Below are 21,621 nucleotides of genomic sequence, written 5' to 3' on the forward strand. Positions count from 1 at the left end.
AGATGGACACCCAAAAATTGTTAATTTGGCTTGCACACACCGTTCCTATGCAATGTTTTGAGACATTATCAATGTCTTAATATGATAACACAAACCAAGTATTTAATGAAGATCCTGCAAATAAAACTATGTGCTTTATTGAACCAAATGTCAGAAATACACCCAAAAAGCTACAGATGAGAGGAGAATTGTAGTGTGCAAGCTCTTCATGGATGGAGCAGAAGAAAGGTACATTTCTTTGAGACGATTGGAAGGGGCATGTTGGGGGAGACAATCTGTGACTGTTAGCACATATTCCCCTGATCCCTTCATTCCCTCCTCTCATGAGGAACATTACAGAAAGGTCCTGACATGGATAATCTTGGGTTGTGCCTTTCCATTTCAGACTGGCCTGAAGACTGATTCATATTAATGATGCTTCTCTATGTTTATGCTAAACATGTGTATGAAGTGAATTTGCCCACTTTTGTGTGTCAACAGTGTGTCCTTGTTGCCAAGAATGCTGATGGCTGTATTAGTAAGAGCACTGCCAGCAGATTGAGGGAAGATTATTCCCCTCTATTCGGCACGGATGAGGCTACATCTGGAGTATTGTGTCCAGTTTTGGACAGAAAGGATGTGGAGAAATTGGAGCGAGTCCAGCAGAGGGCAACGAAAATGATTAGGGGTCTGGAGCACATGAATTATGAGGGGAGACTGAAGGAACAAGGCTTATTTAGTCTGCAGAAGACAAGAGTAAGGGGGGATTTGATAACAGCCTTCAACTACTTGAAGGGGGGTTCCAAAGAGGATGGAGCTTGGCTGTTCTCAGTGGTGGCAGATGACAGAACAAGGAGCAATGGTCTCAAGTTGCAGTGGAGGAGGTTTAGGTTGGATATTAGGAAAAACTATTTCATTAGGTGGGTGGTGAAGCCCTGGAATGGGTTACCTAGGGAGGTGGTGGAATCTCTATCCTTAGAAGTTTTAAAGGCCTGGCTTGACAAAGCCTTCGGTGGGATGATTTAGTTGGGGTTGGTCCTGCTTTGAGCTGGGGGTTGGACTAGATGACCCCTTGAGGTCTCTTCCAACCCTAATCTTCTATGATTCTGTGTGTGCGTGTGTGTGTGTGTTTTCTTGAAGACTATGAAGCCATAACAAAGCCATAAAAATATTCTAGACGATTAACAGATTTCAACAGCTACATTAACTGTGAGCAACTCTTTCCACTTGAATTAAAAGTGACAGAATTTATTACATCTTCTGCCAACTGGTTCAAGAAATATTAACAACATTGTATTTAAACTAGCAAAGACAGGAAATTTCAGGCAACTGATCATGGCTCTGATTCAGGAAAGGATCCCTATTCTGGAAAGCACTTAAGCACATGCTATGCTATCAGTCCCATCTGATCCCTGTTATAAGGGACTATTTAAATTTAAGCTTGTGAAGTTAATTAAAACGCCCATATCAGTTGCTGCTGTCTATAATAGGCTCTCAAAGGGAAGGGGACACAAACAAAATTAAAAACGTGCAATCCATAAAAATTAGCAACACATCAGCAAAGTAACTTGATTATAATTACCTCAACTCTTTAATACAGAGTCAAACATAATCTTATCCTACTCTAATGCTTCCTTTTCTATCCTTCTTGTTGCTTTACTGCCTCAATCAGAATTGCATATATTTCTTTGCATCTTTTATGAATTAAATTTAACACAAACTACAGTACACTTAGTCTGAATATATAGAGAGACCAGCTTGTCAGTCATTGTTGACCTCCTTAGGATATTTATGTGGAGAAAGCAGAAAGTTGTGAAGAAACTGGGTAAGGATTAATAAAGCAGGAGGCTGAAACAGAGACATGATAGGGATCACACACACACACACACGCACACACACACACACACCATAAAAGGGGAAGAGAGCAGTTACTGTGAGAAAAATAATATTGTGTGCACTTCGACAGTGTTTTTCATCTTTAGATCCTGAAGTGCTTTACAAAGGTGGATAAATGTCATTGTAATATTACAGAGGGGGGTAATGGAGGCAGTGTGTCACACAGCAAGCATCAGTGGAAACCAGGAGTAGAACTTACATCCCCTGACTTTCATTACCCAACAGCTTCCCCATCACAAAGAAGTTGGCTAGCTGAGAAGAAAAGGAACGTGGTTGATGTCCTACAGTACAAAGTGACTGGCTATAATGTGTCTTGCTAAAAAACAACCACCACCAAACATGAGAGATGAGAGCTGTTGGTGCCTGTTTCCTTCCATTATTTTCCTGGATTTCTTCCTCCTCCGCTTAAGACCTTACACCGTGAACATTCTCTTGACTTTTATAACAGAGACAAACCCCACTTCCTAATCAAGACTACTCATGTAGTCCTTGAAGTCTAGAAATACACTCCAACTGTTTTACTGTTCACTGCCAATAGACTTGGTCTTGCAGGGCACAGAGAGACATCCTGCCAGCTCCCTTTTACCGAACGTTTTTGCAATGATGCAGAGGTAATGAAGCATCATTTTAAACCTGGGTTGCAGTCACTGGAAGGCAAATGTAATGTTCAAGGCTAATAATACACTCAGTTCCAAAAGTCTGGCATAACAAAATGGAAAAAAGTTTTCATGGCTCTCTCTTAATAGACACAGTTATTTCTCCACAGGGTTATTTGCTTTCTGCCTGAGTCTGAGATGTACACTTTGAGGGCAGACAAAACCAAAATAAAATGTATTTTTTATTAACATCTTGGAGTCCTGCTTATTTGCTTTACATCCTTGCCCAGGTTCTGCCAAAAGAGACAGAACACAATTCAAATTATCATGCAATAAACCCTATTAAATGCCAACACAACAGAGCAAAGGCAAGAGCGAACAACACAGACACAGCTAGTGCATCATCATCATCAACTAACCAATTTGACTGCTGTGTTCCTTCAACTATTATTTAGCATGAAGTCATCTGCAAGGCAAAATATTCATTTTCCACACGACAGAAAGGACATTCAGAGGCTTGTAAAAATTAGTATATAGTTTCCCCTAAAACTTTGCAATATGCATTTCCAGCTGCTTTTCTTAGAAAGAAAATATCTTTTAGAAGGTACTTAAAAGACTTCTTTGGTGTAGATTATTATTAGTGGTCTGCAGAAATGCTTGTGAGTTGAAGACGTGGCAATGGGTTCAGAAACAAGTACAATTTGTGGATTATTACTGGCACTGAGATACCCAATTCCCATTTGGGTCTGAAAAGATTCCCCATAGATTTCTGTAAAGTACCTTTCACAATGGCCCAAGGTATTTTTAGAACACTTAAAATGCACTAAGAAATAAATAAATTAAATATATATATATATAAAACACGCCAAAAAAAAAAATATAAATACCCACACCTACTCACTGACGTCTCCAAACAATGCCCTTAGAACAATGATAAGTTCTGCCCTAAATATTAACAACTTTGGGCTCTGTTGGACCAAACGAAAAGGACAGGCAAGGTCCGGACTCAAAACTCCCTCATGGAAAAAGGCCTACCTCCAGCTCCTACCCACTGAAAACAAAGGACTGATCTCAACTACAACAGCATCACAATGGAAAAGAGGTAGTCAGGTCTCAAATCAGTTAACCCTTTCCATTCCACTTGGAAGCCAATCAGAAGCCAGAGTGGACTATGGAGTATCAGTGTAATGTATTTTCTGTATTATGCTCAGTGGTTAGCAATATTCAGCATAACCTTCAACTCATGAATGGCTTTAAGGAGTATCATCACTTTTATGCATACTCTGTGAGATAATCTCAAGAAGACTAGGGTTCAGTTGCATAAAGCAAGGTCATTTCTCAGGGTGCAGAAAAGAAAACAAAATCAATGGCTCTTAGCCACAGCTGCTACCTGAACATTCAAGAGCAGCCAGAATTTAATAAGATCCCCTAATGGAGAGCCTGCATAACAAAGAACAGATGCATTCTCAAAGGTTATGATCTTGCACCTGGATTCATATGCACCAACACACTCTCGCCCACGCAGAGGTCAGCACTTATTTAAGCCTTTACAGCAGGGGTGGCCAACTTTTGGCTCCGGAGCCACATACAGCTCTTCAGAGGTTAATATGCGGCTCCATACACAGGTGCCAACTCTGGGGATGCAGCTACAGGCACCAACTTTCCAATATGCAACAGGGTGCTCACTGCTCAACCCTGGCTTTGCCCCAGCTCCCAACCCCCAGCCCCACTCCACTCCTTCCCCCAAAGACCCCACCCCTTCCCGAGTCTGCTGCGCCCTTGCTCCTCCTCCCCGCCCCCAAGCCTCCTGCATACCACAAAATAGCTTATCACGGTGTGTAGGAGGCGCAGGGATGGAGGATTAGGTGCTGCTCGGCAGTGCTGCTGGCAGGTGGGAGACACTGGGGGCAGGGAGGGAGAGAACTGGGTGCGGGGGCTGCTGACGTATTACTGTGGCTCTTTGGCAATGCACATGGGTAAATTCTGGCTTCTTCTCAGGCTCAGGTTGGCAACCCCTGCTCTACAGCATTGGTGCTTGCATCAGAACCTCCATCAAACCTGGTGGCCTCATAGAGAATGATTCACAGAGTTCCCTAAAACCCATCTCTAGCACTGCGGCCCCAGAGACTAAAGGAACTGGGAGGAAGCTAGAACTCTGCCATAGAAAAGCATATTGCACTATCTGCTAGGCCATTAGACCAGCCTACAATCAAGTCTTTCAAATACATATGGCTATTATAGATTCCATTTAAACTCAACCCACACATTGTTTACTGGAGGAAAAAAAGACAGAATCCAGTCTATTCCTATTAAAAATACAAAAAGGTTTGATATTAAAAGAATTACAGATTTTCTTTGGTTATTTAAAATTTCAGATAATTTAAAAATTAAATGTATGTGTACACTTCAGTGGGACTTTTACCTAACAAAGTCCTAGGAGTCACTGAAATGGCCAGAGGATCAGGTTTATTGTATCACAACCAAAGTCAGGTTACTTTGTCCAACCTCTTTACTTGAAAACTCATACAAGTTTGCAGAAGATGCAAAGAAAACAGATTTTTAATAATCTTATGAGGATGTCTTATATGGAATAATAATTATTGTTTTTAAGAGACCAGGCAGATTATATCCTAAAAGAGGACATTTTTCTTATCACATTTGCCTTTTTTTTTCTGCCTTTTCATAAATTAAAAAATTGGAGACAATTCACAGCCTTTTAAAAAACAATATGTGTGGTTATTCCGCATTTCTTGCTGTGATAACAATGAGGAGAAATAGTGCCTTTTGCAGGCAGTATAAATGCACTGGGTTCTTCTCCCCACTTCTCTCTTGGCTTGTACACTACCTAACTGATTAACTGAAGCTTGTTGGATAGGAGATATTTTGAGGAGTTTATTCTCTTCTCAGTGTGTATGTGTAGCTTTTATTACTAGAATATAGGTAAAGATGGTATTTTACTATTTTGTATATATACAGTTGTAAAGGGGGAAGAAGAGCATTGCTCTACCTATTGCAGAAATGGTAGTCACCTCTGGGGTGAAAATGCATTATACATTTGCCAGCATAACTACATTTTCCAACAGGAAGTGAAGAACTTCCTTGCCAGATTTCTGAGAATCAGGGCTATTGCCTTCATATGCAAATGCACACCTTAAAAATTAAAATTAGATTTCTGTTGCTGAAGAAACATACCTGTGAGATATAACCTGGAGGCACATGTATAGGGGGAATGGATCCATTCGGTGACATCATGGGAACCTCCGCCGGTCCTAGTTGGAAAAAAGAAAAAAAGATTTTTTATTTTTTTTTTTTTAAACACAATGAAGCTCACATAAATTGTGCTGACAAACATCACCAGGTTAGAAACTTGTAACAACTGAAATTGAACAGTTCAAATAACTTCTAGTATCAGGATAATTTCTCTTGGGCCAATACACTTGGGCCATTGCCATATCGCTTTTAAAAAATGCTTTTTTTAATTATTAAATGAATGTTTTCAGTTATAAAGGAACTAAAAACGCAGCCCTTATGTTGCTATCCCCACAGCAAAGATAATATAGGTAAGCAGTAATGGGAACTCCCCTTCCACAGGCCACAATTCCTATATATTACTAACCTGAATGAATTTTCCTCTTCTAGAGATCTAAGGAAATTGGGACTGCAGGTTCTAGAAAGCTCCCGAGTAAAGACTCCAATTATACCCTGCTTAACACTACCCAGCATTTTAGAAGAGGAGTCTAACAATACTACATCCAACAGCAAATGAAGGAGGGAATTTAGAGAGGCAGAACGTAATTACCTAAGTTGGAATTGGCCAGGACACCTAAAGTTAAGAAAGGTTCAGCAAGATCTTTGATCATCGAAAATGGTCTGGATCTTGTTTTCTTGTTTCATTTGGAAGATGGCACCAAAGGCAGCAGTGTCATCTAATCACCAATCCCACTTTTTAGAGCAATCTGGATATCTCTTCTGAGATTTCCTGTGTAAGTAGTAACCAGATCTGACCCTGCTAAGATATTCTTGCTAAACAGCTGAGAGAAACACATGATGGCTGTCAATGCACCAGCTGCAATAGAAAGTGATACGAATGGTGATGCAAGTTACACGTTGGTAAATGCATCCAAAGCACCTGCCAACCCCCCAAAAGGTACAGGGATGAGGTTATAGCACGTACAGCAACCAATGCAGTCTTAACTAACCCAGTCTCTACACACCTTATACCATCTTGCTGTCTGGTTTTCCTTTTGCCCTCTCTGCATGTAATACAGACTGGCACGTACCATTTACATCCCCCTTCTGAATTTGGCTCAGGTTCTCAAATTAAATAATTTATCATCCATCGATTTTGATATTAGGGGTACATCAGAGATATATAGCCCTGAAATGTGATTAACTTGGAAGATTTAGCCAGACAAATAAGAATTTGATAAAGCAGCTTCTGAGACGATCCCGGGACAAAAATATGTGTTCCATTCAATGGGCAAGACACTAACAGAAAAAGTGCTCTTGTATCCCCTAACCTCCTCCCTTTTCCATACCTGACCTACCGGGGACCTCACCTGCTGTGCATTCTCTTTCCTAAGGACAAATCCTGATGAAGAATAAAGGAAAAGAGATAATCCATCTTTCCCCTTTATTTAGTTTGAGCCTAACAAATCCTGGCATTTCTTTTCCTTAAAGATCACATATTGAACTCTTTATCTTGCATCTATTTAAGTAGAAATGGAACAAAAGCAACATGGTCAGCATTAAGAAGCAATAAATTTGGGGGAATTATTGCCATCTGCAATGGCTTTATTTTAGTTCATCAAAAATATGAAGTGGTGACCAGTTCAGAGAGGCATGTATCAGAATTCCCATTTGGATAATTAGATGGGAAAAATGTAAATTGTCTATGTGGTTTCATTTGTATAACATATTTTTCCATTTCTATCCTAAGCCACTGTAGGCTGTACACAACTGCCAAGTTTCACCCCAGAAGTGGTTGTATTTCAGCAAGGAAAAATTAATAGTTTATATAGACCTTTATAATATCTAATACATTTAATACACACAGTCAATTTTGCTAATGGAACTTGACCCACATCACAATAATGAGGGTAAATAATTAAAATTGCCCCATGTACATATTGCGACATGAGTCATTTGTTGGGTTTTTCACTGAACAACTGTTGGGAAAAAATTATTGGATAAATTGAAAAGACCATAACTTGTAATTTAAGTGACAAGTAATTCAGTTGCTATATAGAATTCAGTGAATGTTGCTTAATGCAATAAACCCTGTAAAACATTTCATCCATTTGAAGCCCTCCCCAAATTGGGATCCACTTGTAGCTGGCGGGATCTAACAAGCAATGGCCGCCATGTGATTGGAAATAATCACATAAAAATACATGCTCCCGCTCTGAACTACATATAAAAAGAAACATTTTTAGTACTTCCAAATACACAGCAGGCTCTAACTACTCTTCAACTAACCGAAACACACTTAACTCCACTTCCTTTAGAACCTTTTACATTAAAACATCTGCCAGTTGCTCATATGGAGCAGCAATCTTCTTGCAGAAAGAAATCAAACTCCTGTACAACAGATGCTGTTGACTGTAACGCTGCCAGTTCAATAAAAATATCGTGTTTTATCATCAAAATGTGCACCATGCAAACAGTCTCTTAACCTCAGACTTGACCCTTAAACTGTTACAGTCATTTGGATAACAATTTTTAAAGAATGTTAGACAGGTGAATGATTTACTGCTAGACAATGTTTTCTTTGCTGCCTTGATTTCAAGCCTCACTAAATTACTTTAGCATACATTATTTCTTCTCTCTCATCGTTGTTATCAAAACAACTTCAAGTGGTATTGCATAACAGACAGAAATCAGCTCCAAAGGGGGACATGTCCTGGGAGCTGTTAAAGTCTGTTCTCTGTAATAAAACCACCTCTACTGAGTATTGAACAAATACAAAAAAATGAATGTAATTTTTAGCGAAATTAAACAACAGAGATTGGTAGAACACCAGATGTTACTCCCATTTTTCTTAAAATCAATAAATATTTAGAGTCAGAGATGCATGCTCATATTTCCTTAAGGAGTTTGAACGCAATGAATTTTATTTCAAGTTTCTGAGCAAAACACCAAAATTCAAAGTGAAATTTAACTGGAAAAGCCAAATTTCACTTTGTTTTAATGCACAGCCATATATTGGTGCCAGGTTTGCTTGAATGGTTTACTAAGCCAGGGCTGTGTCTCGAGTTTGTAACAAAACACAAAGCCAGAGTAGTGTGGGACACCCCTACTTCCAGCACAATAGGCCAAATTCTGCTCTAGTTACACAGGTGTAAATCCAAAGTAACTCCATTGACTTTCAAAGGCCTGCCCCCAAATGCTATGGCCAGATCTGTTCAAAATGGAGGAATATTTTATAATGTAGGGCTAGGAGGCGTGGTTAAGTAGCAGAGCCACCCCAACACACACACACACACACACACATTCAGCAGGCAGCCAGGAGACTGGTAGAGATTTGGTGAAACAGACACCACCCAACAAAACAGAAGAGTGCAGGATGTGTAATGGAGGGTATGAGTGTGCACTCTTTCTCTTCTTCCCATAATCACAATGGGAGGGAGGCTTCAAATTTATCAGACACATATTAGCCAGAGGCCATTACAAGATGGCAACCCTGTGGGAAGTACCTGGGAAGATTCCCAGCATCCTCCCAAACTCTCAGCAGATGATAGGTGCAGGACTGATCTTACATAAAAACGGCCGTATCAGGTCAGACCAAAGGTCCATATAGCTCAGTATTTGTCTACCGACAGTGGCCAATCCCAGGTGCCCCAGAGGGAGTGAACCTAACAGGCAATGATCAAGTGATCTCTCTCCTGCTATCCATCTCCATTCTCTGACAAATAGAGGCTAGGGACACCATTCCTTACCCATCCTAGCTAATAGCCATTTATGGACTTAACCACTATGAATTTATCCAGTTCTCTTTTAAATGCTGTTATAGTCCTAGCCTTCACAACTTCCTCAGGCAAGAAGTTCCACAAGTTCTCACCAACTACTGACCATGGACCTTCCTTGTTGGTGCTCCTCTCCCCCAAGTCTTCTGCACTGCCCATTGACTAGTAGGTTCAGTCCAGTGGCTAGCAGCTGCCTCATGAAGTTTTAAAACATTGTGCTGTTTGTAAAGTGCATCTATCTCTATTTTAATGATACATCTCTACCCCGATATAACGTGACCTGATATAACACGAATTCAGATACAATGTGGTAAAGCAATGCTCTGGGGCGAGGTGGGGTTGGGGGGACAGACGACTGCACGCTCGAGAGGATCAAAGCAAGTTCGATATAACGCGGTTTCACCTATAAACACAGACAGATTTTTTGGCTCCCGAGGACAGCGTTATATCGGGGTAGAGGTGTATTTGTAGCCCTCATTGTGTCATTGCTTTTTTGATATTATAATGTAATAATACTGCCCTGATGCATGAATTGTAGATTAAAAGTGTGGCGTAACAACACATTCTCCACTTCTATCTCTCTCCAAAAACGTGTCCAATTCTGTCATGAGCAGGTTGACAATTCTATGTATTTCCTTCTCCTCCCCCAAGTATAAAGTGATGTCTTGTTTCAGGAAATTCTGCCTCAACTGCTTATAGGCTCACTCTCAGGCCATGACTCCTTTTTTAATTAATTACTACACAGTGACTTTTTTTTGGCAGAGATTGAGTCTTTTCCTGTTCCTGTGGGACCTTTTATTTACACATTAATTAAATCTCTGTAGTTTACTCTCTTTTCTTCTTCTAAGGTACAGAGGCTAACTCTAGTACATTTTTTCTGCCTTGAATAATTTCAGTTGCTTTGCACCATGCCTTTGTGCTTTGCCAACTTCTTTCTTCTGATGTGAAATCACACAGCATCTTTCAAATGAGGCCTCACAAGCACACTCTACAATGGCACTGTATTATTCTTCCTTCCTCCACTCTTCCACCTAAATGTATTACTTGCCTTGTTTTTATTTCTAAACAACATTCAGTGTACAATATTATTCACAGTGTGTTCCAGGACCTGGGCATAGGCTCTGTTGTGTGATACCATTTTACCGTGACCTATTATTAGGACTTGGAACCTACCTGGCTTCAGAATAAAACTTCACATTCAGACCACATTCACTGAAAGCTTCACAAGTTTCATGAATTTCACAAGAGAATTTGGGCCAATGTACAATTTTACATTGAAATTAGTGAAATTAATGGAGAAATTACCTGAAACCTGTTGATTTCAGGTGAGTTTCACTTTGAAATTGAGAGCTGCTGGGAAGTCAACATTTAGGAGGAATGTGAACTTACATGGATTGGCTCAGTAAACACTGACATAAATCCCTGCAAACAGAAATCCCTGCAAAGTAAATCCCCTGAGTTTTCTTTAGCTTTATGATTATAAATTAAACAGAAAAAGTGCTATGCATCACTCCCATTCACACTAAAATTTATATGATCTCTTCTTTGGAATACAGGGCATGTCTCGGGAAACGCATCTGTCAGGCAAGAGGTGTGACCAAAATGGGGGGAAGATAATTAAAGGGCATGTTGGCCGGTGACATACACCTGCTTCTCTAAAACAAATGACCAGAACTTTTTCAGAGAACAGAGCAACCCAGGTCTCTCTGACCTTGGCAGCAATCCAAGAGTTTGCTGTTTCCACATGGATGAGCAGCTGTTCCAGAACAATTTCCTCAATGACGCAGGCACAAACAGGATCTCCTTCACTATTGTGACTATAAGTCTTCTCTTTACACTCCATTATCATCAAACAAACCTATCATCTACTATAAGGGGGACACTACAAAGGAGAATCAGAGTCGTCTGTTCAGCTCTTAGGCCAATGTGCTTGCTTCCTTTAGCGCGTCAAGTTCCAATACTGTTTTTTTCTTTGCCTACACAGTGAAGTTGTGTTAGTTAGCACATGCTTGCAGTGGCGTGATAAAAAGTTTAAGTCATTCAGACCATTTTATAAAATCCTAACTCTTCATAAGAACATAAGAATGGCAATACTGGGTCAGACCAAAGGTCCATCTAGCCCAGTATCCTGTCTACCGACAGAGGCCAATGCCAGGTGCCCCAGAGGGAGTGAACTTAACAGGCAATGATCAAGTGATCTCTCTCCTGCCATCCATCTCCACCCTCTGACAAACAGAAGCTAGGGACACCATTCCTTACCCATCCTGGCTAACAGCCATTAATGGACTTATCCTCCATGAATTTATCTAGCTCTCTTTTAAACCCCATTGTAGTCCTAGCCTTCACAACCTCCTCAGGTAAGGAGTTCACAGTTTGACTGTGCACTGTGTGAAGAAGAACTTCCTTTTATTTGTTTTAAACTTGCTGCCCATTAATTTCATTTAGTGGTCCCTAGTTCTTATATTATGGGAACAAGTAAACATCTTTTCCTTATTCACTTTCTCCATACCACTCATGATTTTATATACCTCTATTATATCCCTAGTCTCCTCTTTTCCAAGCTGAGAAGTCCTAGACTCTAATCACTCCTCAGATGAGACCCATTTCAAATCCCTAATCATATTAGTTGCCCTTCTCTGAACCTTTTCTAATGCCAGTATATCTTTTTTGAGATGAGGAGTCCACATCTGTATGCAATATTCAAGATGTGGGCAGACCATGGATTTATATAAAGGGCAATAAGATATTCTTCATCTTATTCTCTATCCCTTTTTTAATGATTCCTAGCATCGTTTGCTTTTTTGACTGATGCTGCACACTGTGTGGACGTCTTCAGAGAATTATCCATGATGACTCCAAGATCTCTTTCCTGATTAGCTGTAGCTAAATGAGCCACCACCACAGTGTACGTATAGTTGGGTTTATTTTTTCCATCATATTTATTTCAAAACCTGTTGTCTACAACAAGATGCCACAATTTTAAGGTGAGATATTTCACAAACCATCAGGGCTATATCAGATGTTGTATATGTTACTGGAAAACCAAGACTCATAGTTGTCTAATGAGTTGGAGCTTTTGAACCTGATTCTCCACTGCCTTGCCCCTTGTGGAGTCATTTACACCAGTGCATAGTAGGTGTAAATCAGAATGGCAGTGATTTCTATGCACTTGGCTCTCTCCCTGCACAGGTGTAAATGACATCACAAGGTATACTGTAGTGGAAAAAATCAGGCCCTCTCTCTCTAATCCTGGTTAGCGTGACACTGGATCTTAATGTCAATTGTCCAGGACTAAATGTTTCCACGTTTAGGAGAAAAAAGGAGAAACTTTTTTTGGTGGCAGGTGCTTGAAGGGAAAAAAAGACCAGCTATTTGTAAGCTTCTAAGGGTGAGGTTGGAATACGAAAAACAATCCTTTATGATAAATCAGTGTTAGTGCAGGGGAGGAACTCAGAGATGCAAAATAAATACAGTAATACAATCTACCAAAATACAGAAGTAGTAAAGAAATTTATCATATGGCTTATCACCTCATAAACACACACATTATACATATATAGACTCATGCTGTACAGCGGTCAACACTGAAAAGTCCTTAAATGATGCAGAGACGGGAGCCACATAAGCATCTGGATATATAAACTGATGTGACACACAAAGGCAGTAGCATACCACAGTGCATCAGCTGCTGGTTAATATCTCCCACTTCCTGAGATTAAAAATGAATGAGAGTGTGGTAACTGCTGACTTAATAATGAACACCTCTGTGTACACAGACAGACAGACAAGTAATCCCTTAGGATGCATACACAACACACTCACACAGAATATGCACCCAGATTCTAATCTGTCTTGTACCTTGTCTAGTCATATACATTGTAATTGGCATTTCAACAAAAGTGCATTTTCTTAAGATTACAAAAAAAAAATAAAAGGCAGTCTGCTGTGGTAATAATGTATTTAGGTGCTGAAAAATGACATGTTATATGTCTTCAAAAATGTGATCATTTTGGGACAATTTTGGGGGATAATGTCTCAGAAATCTACAGGACTTTCAGTTTTGTCCTGCTGGGAGATTTATAAACAAAGGGTAAAATCCTGGCTCCAATGAAGTCAATGGAAGCATTTGTAGCCTCAGAAAAAGGATGGACGAAGGTATCTTAACCCTACATATTAGAGGCACTGGGTGTCACACATATGTATCAAAGCTTTAGGTTAAAAACAGGTATGTTCTACAGCAGGGGTCGGCAACCTATGGCACGTGTGCCAAAGATGGCATGCGAGCCGATTTTTAATGGCACTTTGCTGCCTGCCGGGACCCCAGTGTGCCATTGAAAACCCTACCCAGTCTGGCCTGCTCTCCTCTGCCCTCCGTTCCCCTCCACGGGGCAGGGAGCAGAAACATAGGGATGCGTACGGGACGGGCAAATGCCCCACTCTCCCAGCACGGCAAGCCACGGGGTCTGCACTCCTGGGCCCAAGCGCCCAGCTGAGCACAGCAAGCCGCCAGCCCCTCCTACACTTTCCCCCCTCCCCTGGAGCCCTGACGCCGCGGGGCAGTGTTTGGCTCTGAGGGGAGGCAGACGCTCCCCGCTCAACTGGATAAGGAGCGGGGAGGGGGTTGAGGGTTCTGAGGGGGGCAGTCACCCAGCCCTCTGCCCTGAGCCCCGCACCACTGCACAGACCTCAGGCACCTGCCCTGAGCCCTGCATCTCCCTCATACACATCCAGCCCTCTGCTTGTCTCTTGAACACACCCCCATGACCCCAGCCCTGACTCTGGCACCCCCACATAACCCAGCCCCCCCCGGCCCCGACACCTGCATCCCCCTCATATGCCCCCAGCCCTCTGCCCTGACTCTTGCACCCCCCACATCCCCACTCCCACCCTGAGCACCAAACAGGAGCTCCTGCACACACACACCCCACATTCCCACCTGCACCCTTCGCATCAAATGGGAGCTGCGCAGGTAAGTGTCCACACCCAAACTTCCTGCCCCAACCCTGAGCCCCCTCTCTCATTCTAACTTCTGGCCACACCCTTCACTCTCAGCTCTGTGGTCAGTTCACTGCCACTCTCAGCTCACTGCAGAGAGAGGAAGAGAATGGGCCAGAACCAGGGAGAAGGTAGGTACCCACTGTATGTGGACAGGGCCGGGACCCCAGACCGGCACTGGGCTGAGTGGGTCCGGCAGCTGGGATCCCGGCTGGCAGAAGCCGGCGGATGGAACCCCTGAGTGGCAGTGGGGTCCCAGGCGTCAGCCCCACACAGCCTGCTACCGGTCTGGGGTTCTGGCTGCCGGACCCTTGCCAGCCAGGGTGCCGGCCACAGGCCCCGCTCAGCCCACTGCCGACCTATGTGAACAGAACCCCAGACCAGCAGCGGGCTGAGTGGGTCGGTGGCGTAAGATCAACATTTTAATTTAATTTTAAACGAAGCTTCTTAAACATTTTGAAAACCTTGTTTATTTTACAATACAACACTAGTTTATTTATATAATATATAAACTTATAGAAAGAGACCTTCTAAAAAACATTAAAATGTATTACCAGCAGGCAAAACCTTATATTAGAATGAATAAATGAAGACTCAGCACACCACTGCTGAAAGGTTGCCGACCTGTGTCCTACAGAGTTCCTAAACTCCACAGTCAAAATGAACGAATTTAATAAGTCCCTAGCCATAGGGTGCAATATTTTTGAAGTTCTTGTTAAAATCTTCATAGACAGTCATAAAAATGTTTTTATCTGACCTGCATGTTTATTCAGTAGATAGTATGGGGAAGTTTGGTGAGTGATAGGGACATGGTTAAGGCCATCTGGATATTTCTAAGGATGCAGGCCAAACTTTGTTGTTGCTGTTGTTTTTGAATCTATAACTTAAAATAACATTGACATTTGTGCTGATTAAAAAAAACGACAATGATTTCTTGAGGGTTTCCCCTTTACCCTTAAGAAAATGATGGATATTCTAAACCTTAATTCCAGTTTAATTACAATAGACTTGTACTTGTCTTAAAACATGAGACGATCATGCTATAGGTGCCAAAAACAGTCACCAAGGCTGATGACTGGGCTTTTGACAAGTCAAAGGTTTGACTATCTTCTCAAATCAGTTTTACACGACTTTAAATGCTATTCACTTGTTATACTTGGATTTACAGAGGTGCGGTCAAAAACTGATTCCACCTCCCTCCCACCCAGGTTATAAAACCTTAAGAAAATATTTTAGAATTAACATATAAAAATTAAGTTGTAAGTGCAGTTACTCAAGTTGTACATGCATATGTGGGGTTTGGATGCAGATTAAAATACCTTTGTTGTTGCCAAAATATGCCTGTCCAAGTCCTTTTCTAGGTTCTTTTGCTACACATTAGTGTGAATTCCACCTATAAATCCTATGACACTTTATTAAGAGGGGTGCAGTGAAAAAAAAACCCAACAACAAGTATTTCAAGTTAATTTGCCAAAAAAGCATATTCTAAAATGATTAAACAAAAAGAAGCATTTTTTTAAAAGGTTTACCTTCAGTATTCCAATGCCATTTCTCTATGAATATCTAGAGATATTATTATCTGCATATCTAAACATGCAGATCTGGTTTACCTGTTCAGCACATAGATACTACACTGATGGGTGCTATAATAAAATCCAAGCTAAAGTCTGGATTTGATTGATGTCAAACATGTGTAGAGAAACTGTCTCAACCAAAAATCAGACCAAAATCACTTAGAATTGGTGCCAAGAATACCAAAGAGACGTCCTTAGTGCATTCTTTTGGTCTGTGTGCATGAGATCTCTTTGGCTCTGTGCTACAGGTCCTTCAGAATAGATTACTTTACCTGCTTTTTCTACTTAACCTACAGGTATACAACGAGACGCTCAAGCAGCTTATTCAAAGGTGGATCTGATCTGTAGTCTAGGAACAGAATAAGACTACAGGAGTTAATATTTTTAACAGCAGTGACCAACTCTTAGAAATATTTTAATAATTAACGTCACAAATCCAGAACCTTCCTAATCAACAGCATGATATATCACATAAGTATGTATGTGTGTCCCAGGATACAATTTTCTAGTTTTAGGAACGTTGTACATAAATTAAAAATTAGAGTACACAGTAACAGAAAATTAATTACATTAGTTCAGTCTCACTGAACATTCTTTGTCCAAAACTAACACAATAGGACAAGTTTATTATGAAGAGGCTGCATTGCATCCATAACTGAAGTTGAAGCTAGTTTAAATGCTCAATGGGGCCTAAATATAACCACAACAAATGGATCCCACCCGAAATTTTGCATACCAGATGTTAATCCAGAATAGAATCTGGGAGAAATCAGACCAGATATTTTGGAAATAGGAGAAGTTCCACAAATGAAGAGGTTTTACGTTTAACATCCCTACTGTTGGGTCCCCCCCTCCCTCGCCATCACATTCTGCCCTTAGTAATGCACCTTTTCTGTAGCACTGGTGAGATTTTAATTCTCTAATATTTGGGGCCAAATATGGGTCTCCTTAACAGTGCCTACAATGGTTGTGGGAACAAGTGACAGCACATGTAAAAATAAATAAGAAAATCCCTCACTAATTTATCCTCACATAGGATAAATTACTTACTCATATTACTTCAAATCCATACATTTAGTTTTAGGCGTGTGAATACTCCCTTGAAGTCAGAGGGACGTGACTACTCATGCACTGCAGAGATAACCTGAAAATCTGGGAGGGCCCAGAGCATTCAAAGAAACACACTTGCATACATCATAAGCATATTTATACCGGTCCCTATAAAGCCAGGTGCAACCAATGCACCCTCCTCAATGGTGTGCACACCCCCTGAAAATGTATAGTTAGGTTTGTAGTTAAAAACACCTCCATGCCTTGGCAAATGCAGACCTTTGCAAGTATAGCAGGTGAAAAAATGGTTACCCACTTTTAGTAACTGTTGTTCTTCGAGATGTGTTGTTTATGTCCATTCAAAGTAGGTGTGCACACGCCACGTCCACGCCAGCCAGAAGATTTTCCCCTAGCAGCATCCGTAGGGTCGGCCCTGGTGCCCCCTGGAGTGGCGCCACTATGGTGCCCTATAAAGGGGCCCGCCGACCCTTCATCCCCTCAGTTCCTTCTTGCCGGCACCCCAACAGAGAGGCAGGAGAATGGGTATTGGAACGGACATGAACAACACATCTCGAAGAACAACAGTTACTAAAAGGTGGGTAACCGTTTTCTCTTCTTCGAGTGGTTGTTCATGTCCATTCAAAGTGGGTGACTCACAAGCCTAACCTTAGGTGGCAGGGTCAGAGATCACTGCTGACTGGATTACCGCATGACCGAAGGCTGCATCATCCCTAGCCTGGTGTGTGATGGCGTAGTGGGATGAGAACGTGTGGATGGAGGACCACGTGGTCGCTCTACAAATCTCCTGAGTCGGGATCTGAGCCAGGAACGCCGCAGAGGAGGCCTGCGCCCTAGTGGAGTGGGCTGTGACCGGAGGGACAGGGGTCTTAGCTATGCGGTAGCATTCCCGGATGCAGGTCACGATCCACGAAGAGATTCGCTGAGAGGCGACCGGGAGCCCCTTCATCCTATCCGCCACCGAGATGAGGAGCTGAGTTGAGCATCTGAATGGCTTGGTACGCTCGATGTAAAAAGCCAAGGCCCTGCGGACATCCAGGGAATGTAACCTCTGCTCCTCACTGGAAGAGTGTGGTTTCGGATAAAACACCGGGAGAAAAATATCTTGACCCATGTGGAACTGTGAGACGACCTTGGGTAGGAAAGGCGGGTGAGGTCTAAGTTGGACCTTGTCCTTACAGAAGACAGTGTATGGGGGCTTGGATGTTAACACTCTGAGCTCCGACACCCTCCTGGCCAAGATGATCGTCACCAGGAAGGCGGTCTTATACGACAAGTACAACAGGGAGCACGAAGCCAGAGGCTCAAAGGGAGGTCCCGAGAGGGCGGAGAGGACCAGATTCAGGTCCCCAAACAGGGGCTGGCTGACGAACATGCGGAAATAGCCTGTCCATACCTTTGAGGAAACGCTCGACCAGCGGGTTCGCAAACACCGAGGCACCCCCCTCTCCCGGATGGAAAGTCGAGATGGCCGCCAAGTGAAAACGAATCGAGGAGAGGGAGAGGCCCAGTTGTCTGAGGTAGAGCAAATAGTCTAGGACAATGGGGATTGTGACCCCCAGCGGATTGTGACCTCGCTGACCCAACTATATAGAGAAGCGCTTCCATTTGGCCAGGTACGTGGCCCTAGTTGACGGTTTCCTACTACCGAGCAGCACTTGTCTGACCTGCTGGGAGTACTGCATCTCCACCAGGTTCAGCCATGGAGCATTCATGCTGTGAGGTGAAGGGACTCGAGGTTCAGGTGGCGGAGGGGGCCCTGATCCTGTGTGATCGGGTCCAGGAGCAGGGGCAGTGTTGAGGCGCCTGAACAGATATGTGCAGGAGTGACGTGTACCAACGCTGGCGCGGCCACGCCAGAGCTATCAGGATTACATGTGTGTGGTCCCTGTGAATCTTCAAAATCACCCTGGGTATCAGAGGGATCGGAGGAAAGGCGTAGAGCAGTCCGACCCCCCAAGACTGTAGAAAGGCATCCGACAGAGACCCCTGACTGCGGTCCAGGAGGGAGCAGAACCGTCGGCACATTCTGTTTTCCCTCGAGGCGAACAGGTCTAACCAAGGAAAGCCCCAGAGCTGGAAAATTGAGCGTACCACATCCCATCGTGACCCTGGAACGAGCGGCTGAGGGTGTCCACCAAACTGATCTGCTCCCCCGGAAGATAGAATGCCATCAGTGGGTAGCATTGTGGACACAGCAATCCCACAGAGTGAGGGCTTCCCTGCACAGGGGAGAGGAGCGTGCACCCCCATTTGTTGATATAAAAGATTGCCGACATGTTGTCCGAGGGGACTGAAACACATCTGCCGGCCAGGTGGGACCAGAAGGTCAACAAGCCAGGCAAACCGCTCTCAGCTCCCGACATTGATATGCAACTCTAGGTCCTCCGGCGACCACAAGCCCTGCGTCCTGAAGTGTCCCAGGTGCGCTTCCCAACCCCGACCCGAGGCATCCGTTACCAGGGAGAGGGAGGGTTGAGGTGCAGCGAAGGGGACACCCATGCACACTTTCTGCGGGTCGAGCCACCACCGCACCAAGCTTAGCACCAAGTGGGGAATGGACACCACTGAGTCCAAGAGGTCCCTGGCCGGGCGATATACTGTCGCTAACCAGGACTGTAGTGGGCGAAGCCGGAGTCTGGTATGATTTACCACATAGCTGCATGCTGCTATGTGACCCAACAGCCGGAGGCAAACTCGCACTGTGGTAATCGGGGCGCGGTGAAGTCCGAGGATGAGTTTGGAAATGGCACGGAACCTGGATTCCAGCAGGTACGCTCTGGCATGGGTGGAGTCCAGAACTCCTCCTATGAACTCTATTTGTTGCGTCAGAGACAGGGTGGACTTGGCTTCGTTCACGAGGAGGCCAAGATTGAGAAAGGTCCACCTGATGAACGACACCTGGGTCTCCACCTGCTCCTTGGAGCAGCCTTTTATGAGCTAGTCGTCCAGGTAGGGGAATACCTGGATGCCCTGCCTGTGCAGGAAGGCCGCCATGACTGCCATGCACTTCGTGAAGACTCTTGGAGCAGCTGACAGATCGAACGGGAACACCGTGAACTGCAGATGGGCGTCGGCCACGACAAACCTGAGGTATCGACGGTGTCGGGGAATTATGGCAATGTGGAAATAAGTGTCCTTTAAGTCGAGGGCGGCATACCAACCTCCCGGATCCAGGGAGGGAATAATCAAGGACAGGGAGACCATGCGGAACTTGAGCTTTCGTACAAACTTGTTCAGCCGCCGCAAGTCTAGGATGGGTCTCAGGCCCCCTTTCTCCTTCGATATTAGGAAATACTGAGAGTAGAAGCCTTTGCCCCTGAGCTCCCGAGGGACTTCCTCCACCGCCTCTGCCTCCTCAAGGGACTTCACTTCTCGACTTAGAAGTTGCTCATGAGATGGGTCCCTGAAGAGGGACGGGGAGGGGGGCTGGTGGGACGGGATGGAGAACTGGATAGAATATCCCCTCTCTACCGTGCGGAGCACCCAGCTGTCCGACGTGATTCGGGACCAGGCATGGTAGAAGAGAGACAGATATGACCCAAAGATAGGGGTAGAAGGATCCAGAGTCTCGATAGATAGGTCGCCCTCAACCATACCATCAAACAGGGGGTCGAGGCCCAGATGCCTGGCCGGAGGGGGGACTATACACAAGGATAGGACACTGCTAACTTGCTATGCGCAAGAGAAGTTCCAGCTAGCCGTCACCGGCGGCAAGAAGGAACTGAGGGGGTGGACGGTCGGCGGGCCCCTTTATAGGGCTCCGTAGTGGCGCCACTCCAGGGGGCGCCAGGGCCGACCCTACAGACACTGCTAGGGGAAAATCTTCAGGCTGGCACGCAAGCGGCGTGCGCACACCTACTTTGAATGGACATGAACAACCACTCGAAGAAGAACATGCATTTATGTAGCTGCATTAATTGCATGAGCACTTTGCTAATCTGTCCTTCCAGTGTTGCAAGCATTCACTCTTCACAAGTATCTTCTGCTCAAAGCATCAATTTAAGGAGATACCACTAGAGCATAAGCATGTCCAACTGTAATAAGCACTAATAAGAAGAGTGTGTTTTACAGGTACTACCAATATCAAATGTATTAAGCATCGCTATGAAGATTAACTGTTTTGCTGCCCTAACCTGCATGATTAGTTAACATGAATAAAGATTTCTGTTCAGCTACTACAGTAAAACTCTTCTGATAGTTGGCTCATCGGTTGCCACTGCATAAACGCTTGCAGAGTATGTTCCAAAAGTTTAAGCATTGAAAATAGGCATAATCCCACGACAATTCACCAGCTGGGTTACAGTCTATAAACCTCAATTGTCTAGACCATAAAACAAGAAGCAAACATCTGTCTAAAATTAGTTAACTAGAACAGTAAATGTTGTTAAAGAAATTAGGATTACTACTGAAAGAAATGGTGAAAAAAATTATTGAAAATCAACCGTCTAAACTTAATCCATTATCACACAAAAACATTGTGCACATGATCAAATTCTTCTCAGTAACCTGAAACTAGCAGGCTGTTGACTACATGATGAATAGAAA

The 21,621-nt window shown here is 43.4% G+C and overlaps 1 protein-coding gene across 2 annotated transcripts in view; it reads right to left on the reverse strand.

Moving 5' to 3' along the window:
• The window catches only part of FNDC3B (fibronectin type III domain containing 3B), a 408,674-nt gene that overhangs the window by 207,468 nt on the left and 179,585 nt on the right, over positions 1–21,621 (reverse strand). For both annotated transcript variants that reach the window (XM_032783667.2, XM_032783668.2), the window contains exon 4: positions 5,664–5,740. In XM_032783667.2, coding sequence (XP_032639558.1) covers positions 5,664–5,740 — 77 coding nt within the window. The remainder of the gene's footprint in view (positions 1–5,663; positions 5,741–21,621) is intronic.

This window comes from Chelonoidis abingdonii, chromosome 8, assembly GCF_003597395.2.
Source record: "Chelonoidis abingdonii isolate Lonesome George chromosome 8, CheloAbing_2.0, whole genome shotgun sequence".
Classification (NCBI taxonomy): domain Eukaryota; kingdom Metazoa; phylum Chordata; order Testudines; family Testudinidae; genus Chelonoidis; species Chelonoidis abingdonii.